General features: G+C 41.3%; 1 protein-coding gene across 11 annotated transcripts in view; it reads left to right on the plus strand.

Moving 5' to 3' along the window:
• The window catches only part of map4k3a (mitogen-activated protein kinase kinase kinase kinase 3a), a 279,053-nt gene that overhangs the window by 228,794 nt on the left and 30,073 nt on the right, over positions 1–20,186 (plus strand). For all 11 annotated transcript variants that reach the window (XM_078556672.1, XM_078556674.1, XM_078556676.1 and 8 more), the window contains 3 exons: positions 8,972–9,056; positions 9,144–9,223; positions 9,460–9,520. In XM_078556672.1, the coding sequence (XP_078412798.1) occupies positions 8,972–9,056; positions 9,144–9,223; positions 9,460–9,520 (226 nt within the window). The remainder of the gene's footprint in view (positions 1–8,971; positions 9,057–9,143; positions 9,224–9,459; positions 9,521–20,186) is intronic.

The raw sequence follows: 20,186 nt of genomic DNA on the forward strand, positions 1-20,186 counted from the left end.
CCTAAGGTTTAAAAGAGTAGACAGACTGGTAGTAAGGTTAATAAAATATATAAAAAAGAAAATAATTAATTGAATAAAATAATTAAGTAGTTAGTTAAAGCATATTAAGGATGACAGGACAAGTACTGTCAAGGCTGCAGCATGTGAGAGCTCCTGGATGCCATTGTGATCCAGGGCAAACATGTCTGCAGTAAATGTTTGCAGCTCGAGGAGCTTCAGCTCAGAGTCATTGAGCTGGAGGCTGAGCTAAGGGGACCCAGAGGGCAGGAGTGCAGGAGCCTCAGTCTTTGCCATTGTCCGACAGGTTTGAGGTTCTTTCAGCTTTTTGGATGAGAGCCGGGATTGCAGGGTGGATGAGCCGACTAGCCATAGTATCATGGTACAGGAAGCCATTCAAGTGGGGGAGCAAAGAGAAATGTAGTGGTAGTAGGGGACAGTATAATGAGGGGGATTGACACTGTTCTCTGCAGCAAAGATAAGCGTCTCAAAGGCTGTGTTGCCTGTCCAGTGTCAGGTTTCAGGACATCTGCTCAGAGCTGGAGAGGAACTTGGTGTAGGAGGGGGAGGACCAAGTCGTTTTGGTCCATGTAGGTACCAATGACATATGCAGAACCTCAAAGGTGGTAATCTCTGGAGTATTACCTAAACCACATGCAAATTGGCATAGGGAATATAAGATTAGAGAAATGTGTGGCTCAAAGACTGGTATGGTAGAAGTGGGTTCTGGTTCTGGGCACTGGTACCAGTACTGGGCAAAGTGGGGGCTGTACCGTTAGGATCATCGACAGCAGAACTGTGCTGAAATAACCATTCTAGTGAACCATAAGAGGATTTATTAAAAATAACTAGTTGGAGCAAGGGATCAAATTTGGGAAGATGTGGTAAATCAAAGAGTGGAGACAAGGCAAGAGAGAAAGGTACTAATATGGGAAATGATAGACTGTGACTGGAAGGGAGAGAGAGTACAAATCTATGAATAAATCAGATAAGGCTAGAGGTTACAAAAATAATAAAAGCACAAAACTAAAGGCTCTGTAACTGAATGCACATACCATTTGAAACAAAATAGATGAACTGATGGCTCAAATAGAAATAAATAAGTGTGATCTGATAGCCATCACAGTGACATGGCTGCAGGATGACATAGATTGAGACTGGAATATTGAAGGATACTTGACATTCAAGAAGGACAGGGAGCGAAGAAAAGGTGGCGGGTGGCTCTGTAAATTAATGATATTAACTCAGTAGAGAGGGATGACCTAAGTTCAGGAAACCAGGATGTAGAAGTAGTTTGGGTAGAGATGAGAAATGATCAAGGCAAGAAGTCACTTGTGGATGTGGTGTATAGGCCCTATAACAGTGCCCACATGGTAGGACAGAGTATAAAGGAAGAAAAATGGGAACTTGTCAGAAAGGCATAGCGATAATCATGGGGGATTTTAATCCACATAATAGATTGGAAAAATCAGATAGGCAACAATAGCCTTGATGAGTTCATTAGAAGTTTTCAGGATAGTTTCTTAGAACAGCATGTTCTGGAGCCAGCCAGAGAGCAGGCTACACTAGACCTGGTATTATGCAATGAGTTAGGATTAATTAATGACCTCATAGTGAAGGCGATCACAATATGAGTGAATTTTACATTCGGTTTGAGGGAGAGAAGTATTTAAAATTTAAATAAGGGCAATTATGAGGCCATGAAAGCAGAGCTAGGTAAAGTGAACTGGCAAATTCAGTTAAAAGATAGATCAGTAGAGTTGTGGTGACAGACATTTAGAGGGATATTTCGGAATACACAGAATAGATGCATTCCAACGAGAAAGAAATTTCAAGGGGATAACCCACAATCTGTGGTTAACTAAAAAAGTTAAAGATAGTATCAAACTTAAAGATAAAGCATATAATTGCACAAAGATGGGTGGCAGGTCAGAAGTTTGGACAGAATATAAAAAAAACAGCAAAGAATGACTAAAAGATTAATAAAGAGGGAAAAATTAGAGTACAAGAGAAAGCTAGCTAGAAATATAAAAAGATAGTAAGAGTTTCTATAGACATTTAAATAAGAAAAGAGTTAACAAAGTTGATTCTATAGAAAGTGAGTCTGCGAAATTAGTAATGGAAAATAAGGAGATGGCCAATGAATCGAACAGGTATTTTGCATTGGCCTTCACTATAGAGGATACAGGTAACATCCCAGTAATAGCTGTAAATAAGGAAATTGAAAGGAGGGAGGAACTCAAGAAAATTACTATCAGCAGGGAAGTGGCACTGAGCAAATTGTTGGAGCTGCAGGCTGACAAGTCCCTGGGTACTGATGGAATTCCTCCTATGGTCTGAAAAGAAGTGACTAGTGAGATAGTTGATGTGTTGGTTTTAAATTTCCAAAATTGCTTAGATTCGGGGAAGGTTCCATTAGATCGTAAAATAACGAATGCACCTCCTTTATGCAAAAAGGGAGATGGAAAACAGGAAACTGCAGACCAGTTAGCTTAACACCTGTCATAGGGAAAATGTTAGAAGCTATTATTAAAGACATTATAGCAGGGCACTTAGAAAAATTAAAGGTAATCGGGCAGAGTCAACATGGTTTTGTGAGATGGAAATCATGTTTTACCAATTTATTAGAGTTCTTTGAAGGAGTGGCATATGCTGTGGATAAAGAAGTGGTGGATGTACTGTACTTAGATTTCCAGAAGCATTTGATGAGGTGTCACATCAAAGGTTATTGTGGAAAATAATGGTTCAAGGTGTAGAGGGTAACATATTGGCATGGATAGAAGATTGGCTAGCTAACAGGAAAGAAAGTAGGCATAAATGGGTCATTTTCTAGTTGGCAAGTTGTAACAAGTGGTGTGTCACAGGGATCAGTGCTGAGGCCTCAACTTTTTTCACTTTGACTTGGATGAAGGTACTAAAGGTATGGTTGCTAAATTTGCTGATGATACAAAATTAGGTACGAAAGTAAGTTATGAAGAGGACATAAGGCTACAAAGAGATAGCTTAAGTGAGTGGGCAAATATCTGGCAATTGGAGTATAATGTGGGAAAATGTGAAATTGTCCATTTTAGCAGGAAAAGTAAAAAAAGCTTATTATCTAAATGGTGAGAGATTGCAGAGCTCTGAGATTCAGAGGGACCTGGGTATCCTAGTGCATGAACTGCAAAAGGTTAGTATCCATGTACAGCAAGTAGTTAGGATAGCTAATAGAATGTTATTGTTTATTGCGAAGGGGATTGAATACAAAGTAGAGGGGTTATGCTTCAGTTATACAGGGCATTGATGAGTCCACATCTGGAGTGCTGTGTACAATATTGGTCTCCTCATTTAAGGAAGGATGTAAATGCATTGGAAGCAATTCAGAGAAGGCTTACTAGACATACCTGGAATGGGTGGGTTGTCTTGTCTTATGAGGAAAGGTTGGACAGGCTAGCCTTGTATCCACCAGAGTTTTAGAAGAGTAAGAGGTGACTTGATTAAAACAAATAAGATCCTGAAGGGTCTTGACAGGATGGATGTGGAAGGATGTTTCCTCTTAGGGGAGAATCTAGAACTAGGGGTCACTGTTTTAAAAAATAAGGGGTCATCCATTGAAGTCAGAGGTGATGAGAATTTCTTTCTGAGGGCCGTGAGTTTTTGTAACTCTCTTCAAAAGGTGGTGGAAGCGGAGTCTTTGAAAATTTTTAAGGCAGAGCTAGATGGATTCTTTGTAAGCAAGGGGGTGAAAGGTCATCAGGTGTAGGTGGGAATGTGGAGTTGAAGTCACAATCAGATCAGCCATGATCTTATTGAATGGCGAGCAGGCTCAACTGGCCGAATGGCCTACTGCTCCTCCTAACTCATATGTTCGTATGTTATTTGCAAGTGAGGTGGCTTAAGCACCAATGGATTGTGACTTGATGCATCACTCGAAATTAGATCTCAAAATATATTACAAATTAGATCGGGGTTCTCAACTGGGATTCCGCAACCTTCAAAGGGTCTGCAAGGAGGCTTCAAGGCGTCCACCAAGATGAATAAATTCCCATGGCCACCACAGGGACATTTCTTAATGACTCCCGGGCATACTGTGGATACTACCCTATAACCCCACCACCCCAGGCTCATGGTCTTCGGTCCACTATGTTGTCAAAGGCATGACGTCCAGTCTCAGTGGACATGCTCTGCTCATTAGTAATGGACTAGAGGAGAAACGAGAGATTGTATTGTCATCAATACCATTGGTCTCATTATCACTCATCAGTTTCAGTGATACTTTCAACCTTGGTTATCATGTAGTTACTTAAGTATAACTACCAACCATGGCAACAGTCAACTAACTTAAGCAGCACTCTACCAATATCAGATTACAGTCTCCTTATGGTTGATGCTGAGGTTGCTAAAACTGACCAACTTCAGCCATCACACTCTACCATTTTCTGCAGAACTCTTCCAGCCTCGGCCACAGTTTATTAACTGTATTGATGTTTGTCAGTAATGCTGTATGAACCTCACCGGAGAAGAGGTAAATCAGTGTCAGCAAGATAAGTTACAAAGAACAAGAAAAATCACTGTAAACACACACAATAAATATCAGATATAGATAAATGTTTAATTTGATACCTCCACATCTTGACAGGATTATTGTTCAACAGCAAAACAAGTTTCATATTAAGTAAAACAAAAATAGTAATTAAATAGTAATAAAATAAAAATGGTGATTAGATGTGTGTAATTGTATAACTAATTTTTATACAGAAAAAAATACTTGTGTTACCTGGTTCCTGTGGAATGTTTCTAACATGGAAGGAGGGGTCCTCAGAAGTAAGAAGGTTGAGAACCCCTGAATTAGATCATTTCCAGCATTCAGCGTCAAGGGAGTTACACCATATCACTCGTACAAATGTTACAGTTGCACTTAATTAATTGAAGCTTTAGATTTGTAAAATAACAACAGAATGTGCATATAAACACCAATGGTAAACTATTAAGGAAATTTGAAAACAAGCATCAAACAGCCAACAAATGTTAACAGTAAAGATGATGAACCCAATTTGGATATCCTTACAGTTGCCTTCTTTGATTTTAAATTGATGAATGTATTGTGCCATTATAAAACCATTTTAAAAAGTTATACATTTTTTAAGATAACCTACTGAATGATTGCATTTTGTGTGTTTGAGATATGTTTACGAATGTTTTCCAGTTGTGGTCTGTATGATCATGAGGAGCCAAAGCCTACAGTTCATGAAATTTCCAAAGTTTTTCTTAATTGGCAGAATTTAAAGGCAGGCTAATTATCCAATTTTTTTGACGCCGACGATGCATATTTGGAAAAAACTTGAAATGAGATGGTGGCAAAACAATAATACTAAATTTTGACGTTGTAACGGCTGGCATAGCCAAATATTAGACTACACAGATACGTTGAATTCAGGGATTGTAACTTTGCTTGAATTTTATAGCATTATTGGCTATCGGCATTTAAGATTAATTGTGAAGATCTTTTTTTAAAATGGTCTTGCTTGAAGAAAATGCAGCCAAAATAGGGAACTTTAGCCAAGTTAATTACTGTGCGTTCTCAGAAAGACAATGTACACAAACCCAAGGATTTCCCTTCTGCAGCTGTCTGTCCTAATAGGTTGTCCTAGACGTTGCATTCAGCCAATGAAATGGCCTTCTAGGGAGTTGTCCTCTTCAGGAGCAGGACCTGTGAGGGAAGAGAATCAGATTAGCTGAACTGACTATAGTCATCAGTGGTGCAGGCTCTATGGTTGCCAACTCTGACTGGACACGTTTCTGGAGGTGTCATCATGTGGCCCCTGTCTCCATTCTCTGCCCTGACATACCCTCCATTGGTTGCTCAACATGTTCATCCTTGCGATGGCCTGCCTTCCTACGGCAATTGTGAAAAAAACAGATTCATCATAATTCCATTAGATGATTCTTAATTGTCCCCATGATTTTTCTCCTGGGTTTTGCTCGCAGCAGTGCCCTGCAGAATAACCTTCAATTCCTGGAGAACCCGGGGCAATTCTGGATAATTGGCAACTTGTGCAGCAGATTTTGCAGCTAGATCATCTTCATAAACTAGTCTATCCACAAATGTTCACTTCAATAACCCGTATTAAAAACAAATTCAGGTTTTAATATATTATAACCAGATTTGTAAATAACTTCAAAAGAATGCTGTGCCCCAAGCATTGAAACACCACCACCATTTGCTGTCTTTTTGCAAGACTACTTTTACTGTCACCATGTGATCAATGTGACCTAGTTTCAATTTAGATTTAAAAATTTTAGCTGTGCTCTCTCTTTGTTTATACCAATGTGTTGCAATGTTTAACAACTAACTGTACATATAATATGAGACTATACATTATAACGCCTGGGTCACTTTGTGTGGCACCGCATTAAACTTCACTCTTTCTTTACTCTGGTCCATTTGTAGTTTTAACTGTTAGGTGACACCAGAATCCAAGTGGCCATCCTATTGTGTCTCAGATTCTATTACAAACAGCCATGCTGAATTATTTTCATTTACCCGAACAACCTTCCAGAGGTGCTAACTTGCATTCCAACTCATTGTCCTTTTCCCTTGTCCTTCCTCTCTCAACGTTTTTCCTTCTAAAGACAGAAAATCATGCTGTTGTATGGTTTCAGAGGCATTCACTGGTTGCCTTCCATTGACTGACTCAGATTAGTAGATTCTGGAGGGGATAATACAACAAAAGCCAATCTTACCCTTGCTTAATGGTTACATGTGGACTTGAGTGAAGATCATGGAGATCGGAATCAAGATACAAGATTCCTGACTGGTTCACTTTTTGAATATGGAGGTTAATTTTAGTGCCCTACCAGGGCTCCAGTTGAGATCAATTAACATAAGGCATCAACCCAGTGACTTTCCTGGTCCAATAGCCCAATGTCACAGCAGATGGTGGTCTGTTTATCTACTAAATCATTGTGGGTTCATCACCTCAAAATGTAGATGTTTTGATTTTTCGCACAATTGCTTAATGTAGCACAGCTTTCACTGCATGTACTGCAGATGTTATATAAAGAAAAAACTTGCACTTAAATCAAGAAGCATTTGTGATTTGATATTTGTTTGTGTTCCACTGAAATTCTATTTAGCTAGCTTTGACATTCTTTTTCCGGAGTGTTACTTCTTTGTTTAGTTGCACAGAATATTCTAGTATTAAATCTATTGAGCTGTTTTCAAAAAATATTTATAAGGCTGCCCAAATTATTAAAAATGGAGAACAGTTTAATAATTTTGTAATCCAACAACTGTTTTAACTCCCTTCTTCAGGCTGCATTTCTAATTTTAAAGAAATTCTGAAACTACTTAGGTTGAATTTGAAAAGTGAATATTGTGAAATTTTTAAATAAAAAAATGCCTTGAAGAGCCAAGACTAGTAGAGGATACCACCAAAGTAAAAGAGAAACAGAGGTAAATAAGGAAGCAGTGATTAGGTAATGAAATGGTTAGAATTTTAGCAAGTCTTTAAGTTACAAAGTAAGAGAAAAGCCTGAGTGAAGTAAGGAGTTGCATAGTTTTGAGGTCCTGAGAAAGAATAAATTATAGAAAAAGTGTGAAGATTCAGAGAGGAGGGGGAGTGACCATATTTATGACATTCAAAGTTTGGAAGAATTCACTGTTCAGAGGATCAATCGCCATAACAATATGACTAATTAGAGAACGGGAAGAAGATTGACATCTGCTAGAGATGTGAGATAAGTTACCATAGGATAATTCCCTTTTATCTTATCTTGCCTAGCATTAGAGTGCAAAGTAATTTTCAAGTCTAGGGTGGCGTTGGTCTTTATAGACTCTTGAAAGCTATTGAGGAGTAAGGCTATTTGAGAGAGGAGCTGAAGATTCATGAGAGCACCGATAGCAAAGGATGCGGAGTTCTATTGGAGGTCTAAGAAAATAGACTAAGAATATTGATAGATGGGTTGTGTCCATTTAAGCGCAGACAACTGTTGATTAGCTCTATGAGAGGCATGAAGAAAACTGTTCTTCAAAATTTGAGTAAGTATGATTTCGATTGCCCTTCCTGAGAGGGATCAAAATGTGAGCCAGTATTTTGCTTTGAGTGGACTGGAAGTTATTTGCATTGTAAGGTTTGTGATCGAACATATTGCTCAATCAATAACGAAAGAGTTGTATGATGATTGAAGAAGGTCGTTTATATGAAGAAGGAACAAAATAATTCCTGGTGAACCTGAGTTAATGTTAATAAGCCCTGAGGATAAGTAAAGGAAATGTGATTGCCATCAGCACTGCTTTGATGGAAGTTCACATAATGGTACATCGTGAAACATATGGTGGCAGTCCCCAAAGACTTTGGAGATTTTAACAGTAATGACAAATCATTAAAATGTATAACATTTCTAAATAAAACACAAAATTTGAAGTGAAATAAGCATTAAGTTTTTAATAGGAAGATAGTTCATATTATTTTGTTCTGATTTTTTTAGGCGGTAATACCACACTATGAAATAAATTTGCAGCCAAAAAAGGTAAAAGCTGAAAGTAGGTGTTGTAGGAATCCAAATACAGAACTGGATCATTTAACCAATAACATGCTGTGACACATGGACCTAGCATGGTGGATGAGAATTAAACAGCACTAATTGCAAAAGTCTTTTGCTGTGGCTGTAGTTTTAAAACATCACATTTCCTATAATTTTTCAGGGACAATGCTGTACTAATTGCAAAATTAAAACATTGTGAAAGCTATTTCAGAAAGTAGTGCTTTACCAATTGTGGTGTTTCTTTGTGAAATGTTTGGCCTCAGTAAGTAAAAAGAGGAACAAATTCAGTGAAATACCACGTGTAGGAGTCAAACAACCCCACTGTAGCTAAAAAGGAAATGTCTGCTGGTGGTACCCTGTATTTTTTTCACTTTGCAATCTTGTCATGTGAAATGACCAAATGCAATGCCATTTTAAATAAAACTGAAATGAAATCAATGTTTTTCAGATGGGTGCTTGTTTCTCTAAGGTTTTCAATGGTTGCCCACTGAAAATTCACTGTGCAACATCATGGATTAATCCAGACACGAGAGGTATTTGTTGTTTCCAGAACTAAATATTAGAACTTATTATTAATTTCTACTTCCTTAATTTAGTTATTTATGCTTTTCCCTATGTAGATCAGTACCTCATATTTGGTGCTGAAGAAGGCATTTATACTTTGAACCTTAATGAGTTACATGAAACATCAATGGAGCAGGTAAACTTCAGTTTTTTAGTTTGTTTGTTTTGAACAATGTTTAATGTTTAATCTGTTACTCATGTCAATGAAAATACCCTGTTGATGTACTGCCCAGAATCTGCCTTGAAAATTAAATTGTGTACTCAAATAGCTCAAACATTGGCTTGTTTTACTGTGGGGAGTTGTGGGAGTAGGCAGGAATATAACATTTTATACCTCTTAATCTCTAAACTGCTCAATGTATTTCATTTTAGCTTGTCCAAAGAAGGTGCACATGGTTGTATGTAATGAACAATGCATTACTTTCAATATCTGGTAAGTTCCATATAATTTTTTCATATCTGAAATTCTGTAAATCACTTCAACAGTCCTCTTGAACGAGAGGCAATGGCAGAAAATAATTCTTTGCAACCTATAAAGATCTTTACACAGCATGCATGTAGTATTTTACAGGAGATAGTCTTGCTTTAAGAACTAGCTATAGAGTCATAATGGCACCGAACGAGGTCATTTGGCTCATTGAGTCCATGCTGGCTCTCTGTAGAGCAATCCGGTCAGTCCCATGTTCTATCCCCATAGCCCTACAAGTTAATTTCCTTGAAGTGCCTATCCAATTTCCTTTTGAAATCATTGATCATCTCGGCTTTCACTGCCCTCATAGGCTGAGAGCTCCAGGTCGTCATCACTCAATGTGTTTTTAAAAAAAAAAAATTTTCCTCACATCCCTGCTGTATCTTTTAACCAAAATCTTACATCTGTGTCCCAGTCCTTGTACCATCAGTTAATGGGAACATTTTTTTTTGTCTATCTTATCTAAACCTGTCATAATCTTCTACCAGATCTCTTGCCAACTTCCTTTGCTCCAAGGAAAACAACCCCAATTTCTTCAACCTAACTTTGTAGCTAAAACCCCTGGGACCATCCTGGTAAATCTCCTCTGTACCCTCTCACAGAGCTTCATAAAGTGTGGTGACCAGAACTGGATGCAGTACTCTATTTGTGTCCTAATCAGCGCTTTATAAAGTTTCAGCATAACTTGCTTGCTTTTGTACCCAAAACCTCTATGTATGAAGCCCAAGATCCCATAAGCTTTGCTAACTGCTCTCAGTATTTCCTACCACCTTCAGAGGTCTATGCACATGAACCCCAGATCCTTCTGTCCCTACACACTCTTCAGAGCTGTACCATTTATTATATATTACTTCTCCTTATCCCTTCTGTCAAAATGCATCACTCTTCGCTGTACTAAATTCCATCTGCCACTTGTCTACCCATTCTGCTAGCCTATATATGTCCTGTTGCAATCAATTAGTATTGCCTTCACTGTTTGCATATTTCCAAGTTTGGTATCATCAGCAATATTGAAGTTATTTATACACAAAAATATATTGAAAAAGCAATAGTCCTAGTACTGACCTTTGGAGAACACCATTGTTTACCATTTTCTGGTCTGAAAACAGCTATTTATGATGCCTTGCTGTTTTCTGTTTTTAAACCAGTATTTTATCCAAACTGATGCTGACTTTCCTATTTCATGAGCCATAATTTTGTTAACCAGTCTTTTATGCGGTACTTTGTGAAATGCTTTGTAAAAATGCATTTAGACAACATTCATTGTATTCCCTTCGTCAGCCTTCTCTGTTACTTCATCAAAACTCAATTAGATTAGTCAAGCAGGATCAGCCTTTTACAAATTTGTGCTGGTTCTCTTTAACTCAAACCTCTCTAAGTATTTTTCAATTTTTTTGCTTGATTATTATTTATAAAACCTTACGCAATGCTGACATTAAATTGACCAGCTTGTAATTACTAGGAATGTCCTTACATCATTTCTTGAACAGGGGTTCAAGGTTATGTGTGGCAAGCCCTATCTCCACCCCACTTCCCTTAGCAACCTGGATGCAAGCCATCCGGAACAAGGGAATTATCCACTATAAGCATGGCCAACCTTTCCAGTCCATCCTGCGTATCTACTTTTGGCAACATCCATTACTTCTACCATCTCTGCTTCTGCGAAAAATTTGCCAGCATCCTCTTCCTTAGTAAACATTGATACAAAGTACTCGTTAAGTTTTCTAACCATGTCCTGCATCTCTAGGCTTATAACACCTTCTTTGTTCCTAATAGACCCCACCCCACCTCTTACTACCTGCTTACTATTTATATTTATGTTGATTGCCATTTCATTCTCTCATTCTCTTTGCCAGTCTTATTTTCCTCTTCACTTCCCCTCTCAACTTAGCCTTTTAGGCTTGGTTCTTGCTGAAGAATTCAGCTGGCATGCATCATGTATCATTTTTTTTTTGTTTCTTCACATTCTCTATCTCCCTAATCATTCAAGGAGCCCTAGCTTTGGTTTCCCTGCCTTTCCATCTTATTGGAATGCACCTAGCCTGTGCCTGCAACAACACCTCCTTAAAAATCACCCATTATTCCATTAACAGCTTTTCCTGTCAAACTTTGATTCCATTTTACTCTGGCTAATTATAGAGATATTCTATATCCCTTGCATTCAGAATCCTCTGCTACAAATAAGATCGAATAAACCAGATCATGGAGCAAAAGTCTGGCTTGATCCTCTTTATAAAAGCTTTTCAACAGAATGTGATCTCTTATGTGTCCTCATGCGACTCTCAACAGGGAGGGAACTTAGCCCATGTTAAGAGCAATTTTGAGCTATTTGCTGTTTGATCCCATGTTATTGTACATAATGTATACTAGTGAGACCTAAAAGTATGCCCATGTTTCCCTTCAATTGTTATTGAGATGGAGGAAAAAGAATGGTGAATAAATCCTGACCTTGCCGAAGAATTTAAGAAAGGTTATTGCCCAGCAAACTCCATGAGCTGGAATTTACATTCTGCTGCTGGAGGATTTGAAGGCGGGGGTCTCTTAAAATCTAGCGCATGACCTACCCACTCTTCCCCGACCTGTATGACATTTTACTGGGGGCAGTGGGAGGCGTTGGGTGGCCCACTTGCCCATCCTTGGGCCTATTAAGACTTTAAATGGCCAATTAATCCCAATTAGCTGTTAAATGACAGTGGGACAGTGTTATTCCCGGAGTCTGAATCTCCATTGAATTTTTAGCTGGGTAGGGGCGGTGGGGACCACAGTGCCATCTAAGACCCAGCCCCTTCAGTCATATTGCGTCACTTTGCTATTTCAAACAAATGAAGGTTCTAGCCCTCCATGTATTATTATTGTATGGTTAATTTCCTTTTGGTCATTAATGAAAAGTTATACCATGCTCAGTTACGTTATTAAATATTTGTGTGTAAGGATGAATATTCCCATCTGATTCCTGTAGTGTATTTTGGACTGCACTGAAAGCAAGAGAAAACATTTTTAGATTTTACCACTGAGGTAGTTGTGTTTCTCCCATAGCCTTGTGCTTGAGATCCCTAAGGACTGACTGGAGTTTGTTTTACTTGCAGGGAAATGTCAGTCTAGGTGAGTACCTGTTGTTCAGAGTACTCCCCATTTTTTTTATGGAAGGAACAATTTTTTAAAAATGATTTTGCATAGAATTTTACAGCACACAGGCCATTCAGCCCAAGTCTATGCTGGTGTTTATGCTACACATGAACCTCCTCACACTTTACCACCTTACCTCATTTGATATATCAACATATCTCTCCCTTCCTTTCTCCCTCATGCATTCATCTGTGCTGCGTGCCTCAACCATTCCATGTGGTGCTGAGTTCCACCTGCTCACTTCTCTGAGTGAAAATATTTCTCCTCAATTCCTTATTTGATTTTTTGGTTATATTTTGATTTCCTTTTTGAGTGGGGAACCAGCCCATGTGTCCAGGATTGCCTTTGTTGCACACTAGAGGGTGCATAACTTCAGAAAGTTCTAATGCTTCTCGGGTTTTTTTGTCTGCGTGTGGAGTAACCTTTTGGTTAGTTTGAAGTTGAGTCTATGTCCCACCCTTGCTCTTAGCAATTGAGCCATTCTGGAATTTTTCCTGTTAGTAACATGCTGAGGGTGGATTGCCAGTGGGTATTTGGGTTCATCCTTCAAAACTTAAATTTTGGAAGAAGAATCAGTATTTTCAAAAAGAAAGCAAATAAATAAATCAAAGGTAAGTTTGAGACAGTTTGAAGTTTCCATACTTGTGGATCAAGATCACTTGTAACACAGGTATATTGAGGCCATGATGTGCAACTTTCCAGTCTTTGTACTGTGTTCCCATTCACAGTTTTGGCAACTTATTTAGAGCCAATGCTTTACTGGTTCTTTGGTAAAGGATAAGGTTCTAGTTGATGCAAATTTTTTAAAAGATTTTTTAAAAGGCTATTTATTTTGCCATATTCAAGTATCAAAGAGGGAGAAATTTGGCATGAAATATTCACTGGGGTAATGCATTTATGGGATTTGCTGTAGCCTAGATCTCTTGGGCAAAGATACCTCAACAGTTATGGAACCTTGCAGGTAGTAACAGATGTTACAGGATGATTTCCTTATGGTCTCTGCAAAACCCTGTGGGTAATGTTAGCTAAGCTGATGCAGAGTGTGCTTTTGTTATGATCACATGAAAACAGCACCTTTCAGGTGGCAACCTGTCAGTAGTCAAAACCATTGATAAAGGCAAAATACTGTGGATGCTGGAAATCTGAAACAAAAACGAAAAATGCTGGAAAAACTCAGCAGGTCTGACGGCATCTGTGGAGAGAAAGACAGTTAATGTTTTGAGTCCGTATGACTTTTCTTCAGAGCTCTGAAGGGATCAAATATGACACCAATGTTGTGAACAGTTTGGTTCAGTCTCATACAGTTGAAGAGTCATCTGGACTCGAAACGTTAACAGTAGTCAAAAACATCCTGCACTTGAGTAGCTAGGACTCCTATTGAGCCTGGAGATATCCTAACTGGAAGCTTTCAAGAGACTTTGAAAACTTAGAAGTCATTCTAGGAATAGTTTCTGTTGCAAGAATAACTTCTGGATCATGAGAAGACGTTTCTCCTTGTTGCTCAAGTTAGAACCCTGGGCAGAGCTTCAGCATTGATGGCAAGGACCAGTCCAGTAGCTTCCTGCATGAGGCTGTTTGAGGCATATAGATGTCAACTTGTTCCCAATAGTCTCACACTATTTATCCCACTGTGCCAGAAAAATTGACAGCTGAAGGATTGCATTCTAGTGGGGGCATGGAGAAGGAAAAGAGATCTGATTACAACTTAAAACAACTTGCGTAGCACCTTTAATGGAATAAAATGCCCCAAGGTGCTTTACAGGAGTGTTATAATGCAAAATTTGACACTGAGGGAGGTAAGGAGATATTAGGGCAGATGACCAAAAGCTTGGTCAAAGAGGAAGTTTAAAAGAGTGTCTTAAAGGATGGAGGTGAGGTGGAGATTTGAGGAAGGGAATTCTCAAGCTTGAAGCTTTGACAGCTGAAGGCAGGGCCACCACCAGTGGAGTGATTAAAATTAAGCATGTTCAAGAGGCCAAACATTAGAGGATTGCAGATATTTTAAGGGCTATGTGGCTGGAGAAGATTACTGAGATAGGGAGGGGCAAAGCCATGGACTTATTCGAAAACAAGGGTAAGAATTTTGAAACCTAAGCCTTGCTTAATTGGGAAAACAGGACTTGGTGCAAGCAAGGATACAAGCAGCATAGTTTTGAATGGCCTCAAGGTAATGAAGCATAGCATGTGGGAGTCTGGCCAAGAGTACATTGATTTAGTCGAGTTTAGTGGTAACAAAGGCATGGATGAGGATTTCAGCAGTAGTTGAGCTTTGAATGATGTTATGGAGGTGGAAATAGATGGTCTTAGTGATTGTGCAGGTATGTGGTTGGACTCATTTTGGGATCAAGTATGACACCAATATTGCAAACAGTTTGGTTCAGCCTCATATAGTTGCCAGAGAGGTTGAAATGGGTGGGTAAGGAGCAGAGTTAGCAACAGAAACTGAAGACACAGTGGCTTTGGCCTTCCAAGTGTTTAGCTGGAGGAAATTTCTGCTCATCTGGTACTGGACGTCAGACTTTAGAGACAGTGGAAAAGTTGAGATGGGTAATGTTGGGGTAAAGCTGGGTGTCACCAGTGTACATGTGAAAACTGTTTTTGAATAATATTGTTGAGGGGCAGCATGGGCTTTTTTGCCTGTGTGTGGAGTAACTTTTTGGTTAGTTTGAAGTTGAATCTATTTCCCACGCTTTCCTTGTTTTAAGTTACTCCATTTTAAGTCATTCAATTCAATGCCAGTCACTTAATGGGACCAGTATTCAGGCTTAGCATTGGGAGTTTCGTTTAATGTTGTTTCGTGCCAGGTGTGATGTAGGGTCACATGACCCAATTATCCATTTTGGATTGGCCCCTCATGCTGGTTGATTCTCCCAGTCTCTGACTCTCCTAACCACAGCTTACCTCCATGACCCTGCAACTCGAAGCTGCTCTCACTCTGAAGCTTCTCTTCCTGCCTCTCACCACTCATCTCCTGAGCCTTTGCTGTGACAGAGGGAAGTAGCAAGTGAGAGAGGCAGGGAGTCGGAGGATTGGCCAGTGGAAGGGTCGGAGAGCACAATGTGCAGAGAGCGGGAGGTTCAGTGAGCACAATGTGTAGTGAGCAGGTGGGTTGGCAACCGTGAGAGGCGAGAAACGAGAGGGTCGATGAGTGGGATTCGCAGCACATGGGAGACTCTACAGTATGGGATTTAGCAATGTACAGTATTTCAACTTCGGTATAATGTTTTAGTGTTTCCTTCTCCTGAGGAGAGAGGTTCTGTGGAACCAAACTTTAGTTTTTGTATTGATTGTAGTTGAATATTCCAAGCCTCTTCAACTACTGACTACTTCCAAACTGTTGCTTGGAGAATAAAAGGCAGAGTTTATCTGAGAAAACGTAACTTCCGGTTTCTCTGCATTTCAAAAGGAGGTAAACTGACTTCATCCGTTAACGTCAGTATGTGTCGCTCTCTGGCAACTTCAAAACACTTCAGACCACCTAGGCCAGCTGAATTGGTATTTTTAAAAACATGTTCAATCATATAAATTCCTTATCTTTGTGCTTCCAGACATCATGGCCCTTTGTTTTTACTTATGTAAAGTTTTTCTAAGTTCTAACTTGGCATCAAAGCGGAACATAGCTTTGAACTTTGCCTGTTTACTGGTTTTGACTCATTCTATAACAACTTTATTCTGCTTGCTAAACGTTCCATAGCCTGAAAGTGGAATGCCAACCAGTAATGAAAATAAATTCCTGCAGCTGTATACAGCCAACAGCAATCTGTATTTCATTCAAATTATCAACACTCCCCTACCCCGTTTGAATAGTTTTTGCAAATCGCAACCACAAATTTCACTTAAAAGTATAATTAAGTCAGTCAAAAATATGAGTGTCATAAATGAGTGAGATGGCAGAGAGATTTAACGGAATGAATTCCTGAGTTTTGGGCCTTGACAGTTGAAGGCACAGCCACTAGTGATGCAGCAATTAAAATCCGGGTGAGGCCAGAATTGGAAAAGTGCAGATATTTTAGAGGATTGCGGGGCTGGTGGAGGTTTTAAAAATGTTCACAATTAGGAGTACAGTAAGGTGCAGGTAATCAGACATTGGCCTTTCATCTTGGGAAGATCAGTTTGACTCCAGCCCAGAAGAATTCAGTGAAAGTTTCTTTTGTTTGCCAATTGTCACGGTCACATGTAAAATAATTACATAGGTGGAATCATCCCAGATTTGCACTCGTTTTACTCGCCAGCCACAATGGTGGCTTCTCACGCCATATCATCCCAAACCTGCCGCATTAATTATGCATTCCCAGGAAATATGCCGTTTCCATGGCAGGCGGGCTCTCATTCACCCACCATGCCATCATCTCGCCGCTTCATCACGACAGGTGCGATATTTAAAGTGCAACTGCATACACACCTCTCAGTGCTTCCAGCCTACGACTGCAGCACAGAAGACATGTCCCCAAAAGGCAAGAAGACTGCAACCCCTGGTTCAATGACGTGTCCCTCGAGCGCCTTTTGGATGCAGTGGAGGCCCGCCATGTGCCCTCTACCCCCGCTTTGGCTGCAGGATGGGCAGCAAAATCACTAATCCGACTTGGAAAGGCGGTGGCAGTGATGGTCAGCGCCAACACCCTACAAAAGAGGACAGCCACCCAGTGCTGCAAGAGGATGAATGATCTAAAAACAGAAAATGCTGAAAAAACTCAGCAGGTCTGACAGCATCTGTGGATAGAGAAACACAGTTAATGTTTCGAGTCCGTATGACTCCTCTTCAGAGCTGATGAATGATCCTCCTTCATTATGTACAGGGTAAGTCACTCTTCTCATCACTCTCAACTCTCACACTCTCAAGCCCATCACACATCCACAGGACCCTCACTCACTGCCAGTTCAAGGGACATCACCATTCATTCTCTTTCACACACCTTCATTGTCCTCATCCCGTCCATGGTACCAGTCACCACCCGCAGATGCCAGGCATACTCGTCATTTGGCCTGGCAGTCATCCTGTTTACACACACTCCATTTCTATTCATGCAAGACAAGCTGGCACAGAACAAGAGTGAGAGTCCAAAGGTCAGTGGAGGAATGCCTGAAATCAAGGTCCTCAGAGACATTGAAAACAGCCATCCAGCTGGCTGGCGAGGATCTGGACTGTTCCTGAGCTGACGGTGAGGTCAGTGGTGCTCTATCAAGTGAGGATCCAGCAGTGCAACATACATCAGACAACCATGCTGTGAGTGATGTGTCCTGTTTCACAGGCCACTGCTATGCACTAATTATCTCTCCTTGCTTTCGCAGGCACATCTGGGAAACTGTCAGAGTCCATGACCCAGGGCCTCCAAACAAGCCCCGAGGGAAGTTCAGAAGAGAAATTCGCTGAAACCCTCCCTGAAGACCCATCACAGTGCTCACCCACGCCCTCCACCAGTGCAGAGACACACATTGGTGGGACCTAGCTTTAGAGTAGCCTCGCGATCACAATCTGGTGAGCACATCCACTTTCTGCTTCACAGCAGGCGACGGCAGGGACTTCCCAGGTATCTGGCACTTGGAGGACTGCTGGAGGCCAAAAATGAGCTGAGTCCGAGTCAGATGATGAGCCTCTGGACTCGGTCATGTCATAGTTGCTGGAGCTGCAAAGACAAGCTCGGGAACATCAGGAAGGGATGTCCACTGCAGCCCTCCGATTGTAAGGCACGATGGAGGTGTCCGTCTGCCTTCAGGCTGAGGTGATAGTGCTGGCATGGCAACGCACTGAGGTCAGCACTGGTAGGATGGCAGCCACCATGGAGACCTTGGTCCAGGGCGCTGTTCCTGCTCTGCTGCGTGGGCTGAACTCCATCACCGATTCCATAGTTGTCCTCCGACAGTGTGTACGCGAGAGGGGTGCAGGGCAGACCGATCTCACTCTAGCTACCCCTGCTCCTCAAGGAGTCAGCCTGGGGCCCTTGGGCACCCATTGGTCGGAGGATCAGCAGGTGTACCCCTGGGTTCATCCAGGTGATGCCAGGAGTGTCTGTCCTACCTGAATCCCCTCATTCTGACTCCAGCAGCTCCAGTTCCACAGTCCAAGGAGGGTGCCACTGACGCACAGCAGGACCCCGAATGGAGGCCGGGGCCCTCCAAGTCTCAGCCCCCCCCAGAGGTCGCCCACCAAGGTCATCACAGACAGGGCATAGCAGTCAGCAGGCTGCCTCCATCTCCACTGTGGATGTCTGGGGAGCACCAAGATGTAGCAGCAGGGTTAGGAAAGTTAAGAAGATGTAACTCTTTTGAGTCAAAACAATAAACTAAATTAACAAAAACAAGGGAGAAATCAAGCACAGCCCCTAAGTCAGGTCAGCTGTAAAATCAAGGAAAAACTTTAAAGGAACCTTACAAACTAAGATGTGATTAAAGGGGTCAACAAAACACCCCAGTCCCCGCGGTGCCCACCGGGCACGGAAGGCCTCGATGGTGCCGGCAGACACCGCGTGCTCCCTTTCCAGGGACATCCGGCCGCGAACGTAGCCGCGGAAGAGGGACAAACAATCGGGCGGGACTCCCCCGTCGATCGCCCGATGCCTGGACCTGTTGATGGCCAACTTTGCCAGGCGCAGGAGCAGGTTCACGAGGAGGTCCTCCTCCTTCCCGACCCCCTTCCGCACCGGGTGTCCGTAGATCAGGAGCGTGGGACTGAAGTGCAAACAAAATAGTAATAAAAGATTTTTTAAATAACTAAAAAGGGAGTGCAGCCTAAGACACCCTATATATGCATGGTCCACGGACTCCACAAGACCGCAAAAAGGGCATGTGTCCTGGGAATCCGTTAAGAAGATGTAGTTGCACAGCCTGAGCATGGGTGTTGATCACTTGTACATAATGTTCACGATTGTAAATAAACTCCCAAGAATGTCTCCCTGCCTGTGGCTCCTTGTTCTGATGAGCAGTGTTTCTGTCACTCAATGTGAAACCTTTCTGCATATGATAAAGGCTGGTGTCTCAGTCCAGGACCTCTTCCCTGTGCTTTGTGCAGCCTTCAGATCAAAGTGATGGTTCAGCCTTACGCTCCCTGGACATATTAGTGATGCCGGCACCTCAACAGTGCTTGTCATTGCTGCCAGAATGTTGTGGGCAGGCATCACAGAGTTCTGTCACACTCTGTGTGCTCTCAGCACCTTTTAAGATAGGGCTGGCCCCCATCCCTTCAGCATCTGTGACCAGTGACGCTGTGCTCCTGAAGGGCCCAGGTGCTGAAGGCGGACAAAGGATCAGATGCTTTTAAAGTTTCATAGCTGTGTCTCCATGATATGACCCTGCTCTCAGGGTGCAAGCGAACTGCCTGCGGCCAGACAGGAGTCAGACATTCTCAGAGGCTATGCGAAGATCTATGGAGGGTCCTCAATGCATGTCATCATCATCCTCCTGCAATTGAGCAACTTTTAGGACCTCCACTGCATCTCCATGACTGACAGGAACATTTTCACAGAGGATATGTGCGCCGCCATAAGCTAGACTGGAGTCAAATGTACAT

This window comes from Cetorhinus maximus, chromosome 14, assembly GCF_964194155.1.
Source record: "Cetorhinus maximus chromosome 14, sCetMax3.hap1.1, whole genome shotgun sequence".
In the NCBI taxonomy this organism is placed as follows: Eukaryota; Metazoa; Chordata; class Chondrichthyes; order Lamniformes; family Cetorhinidae; genus Cetorhinus; species Cetorhinus maximus.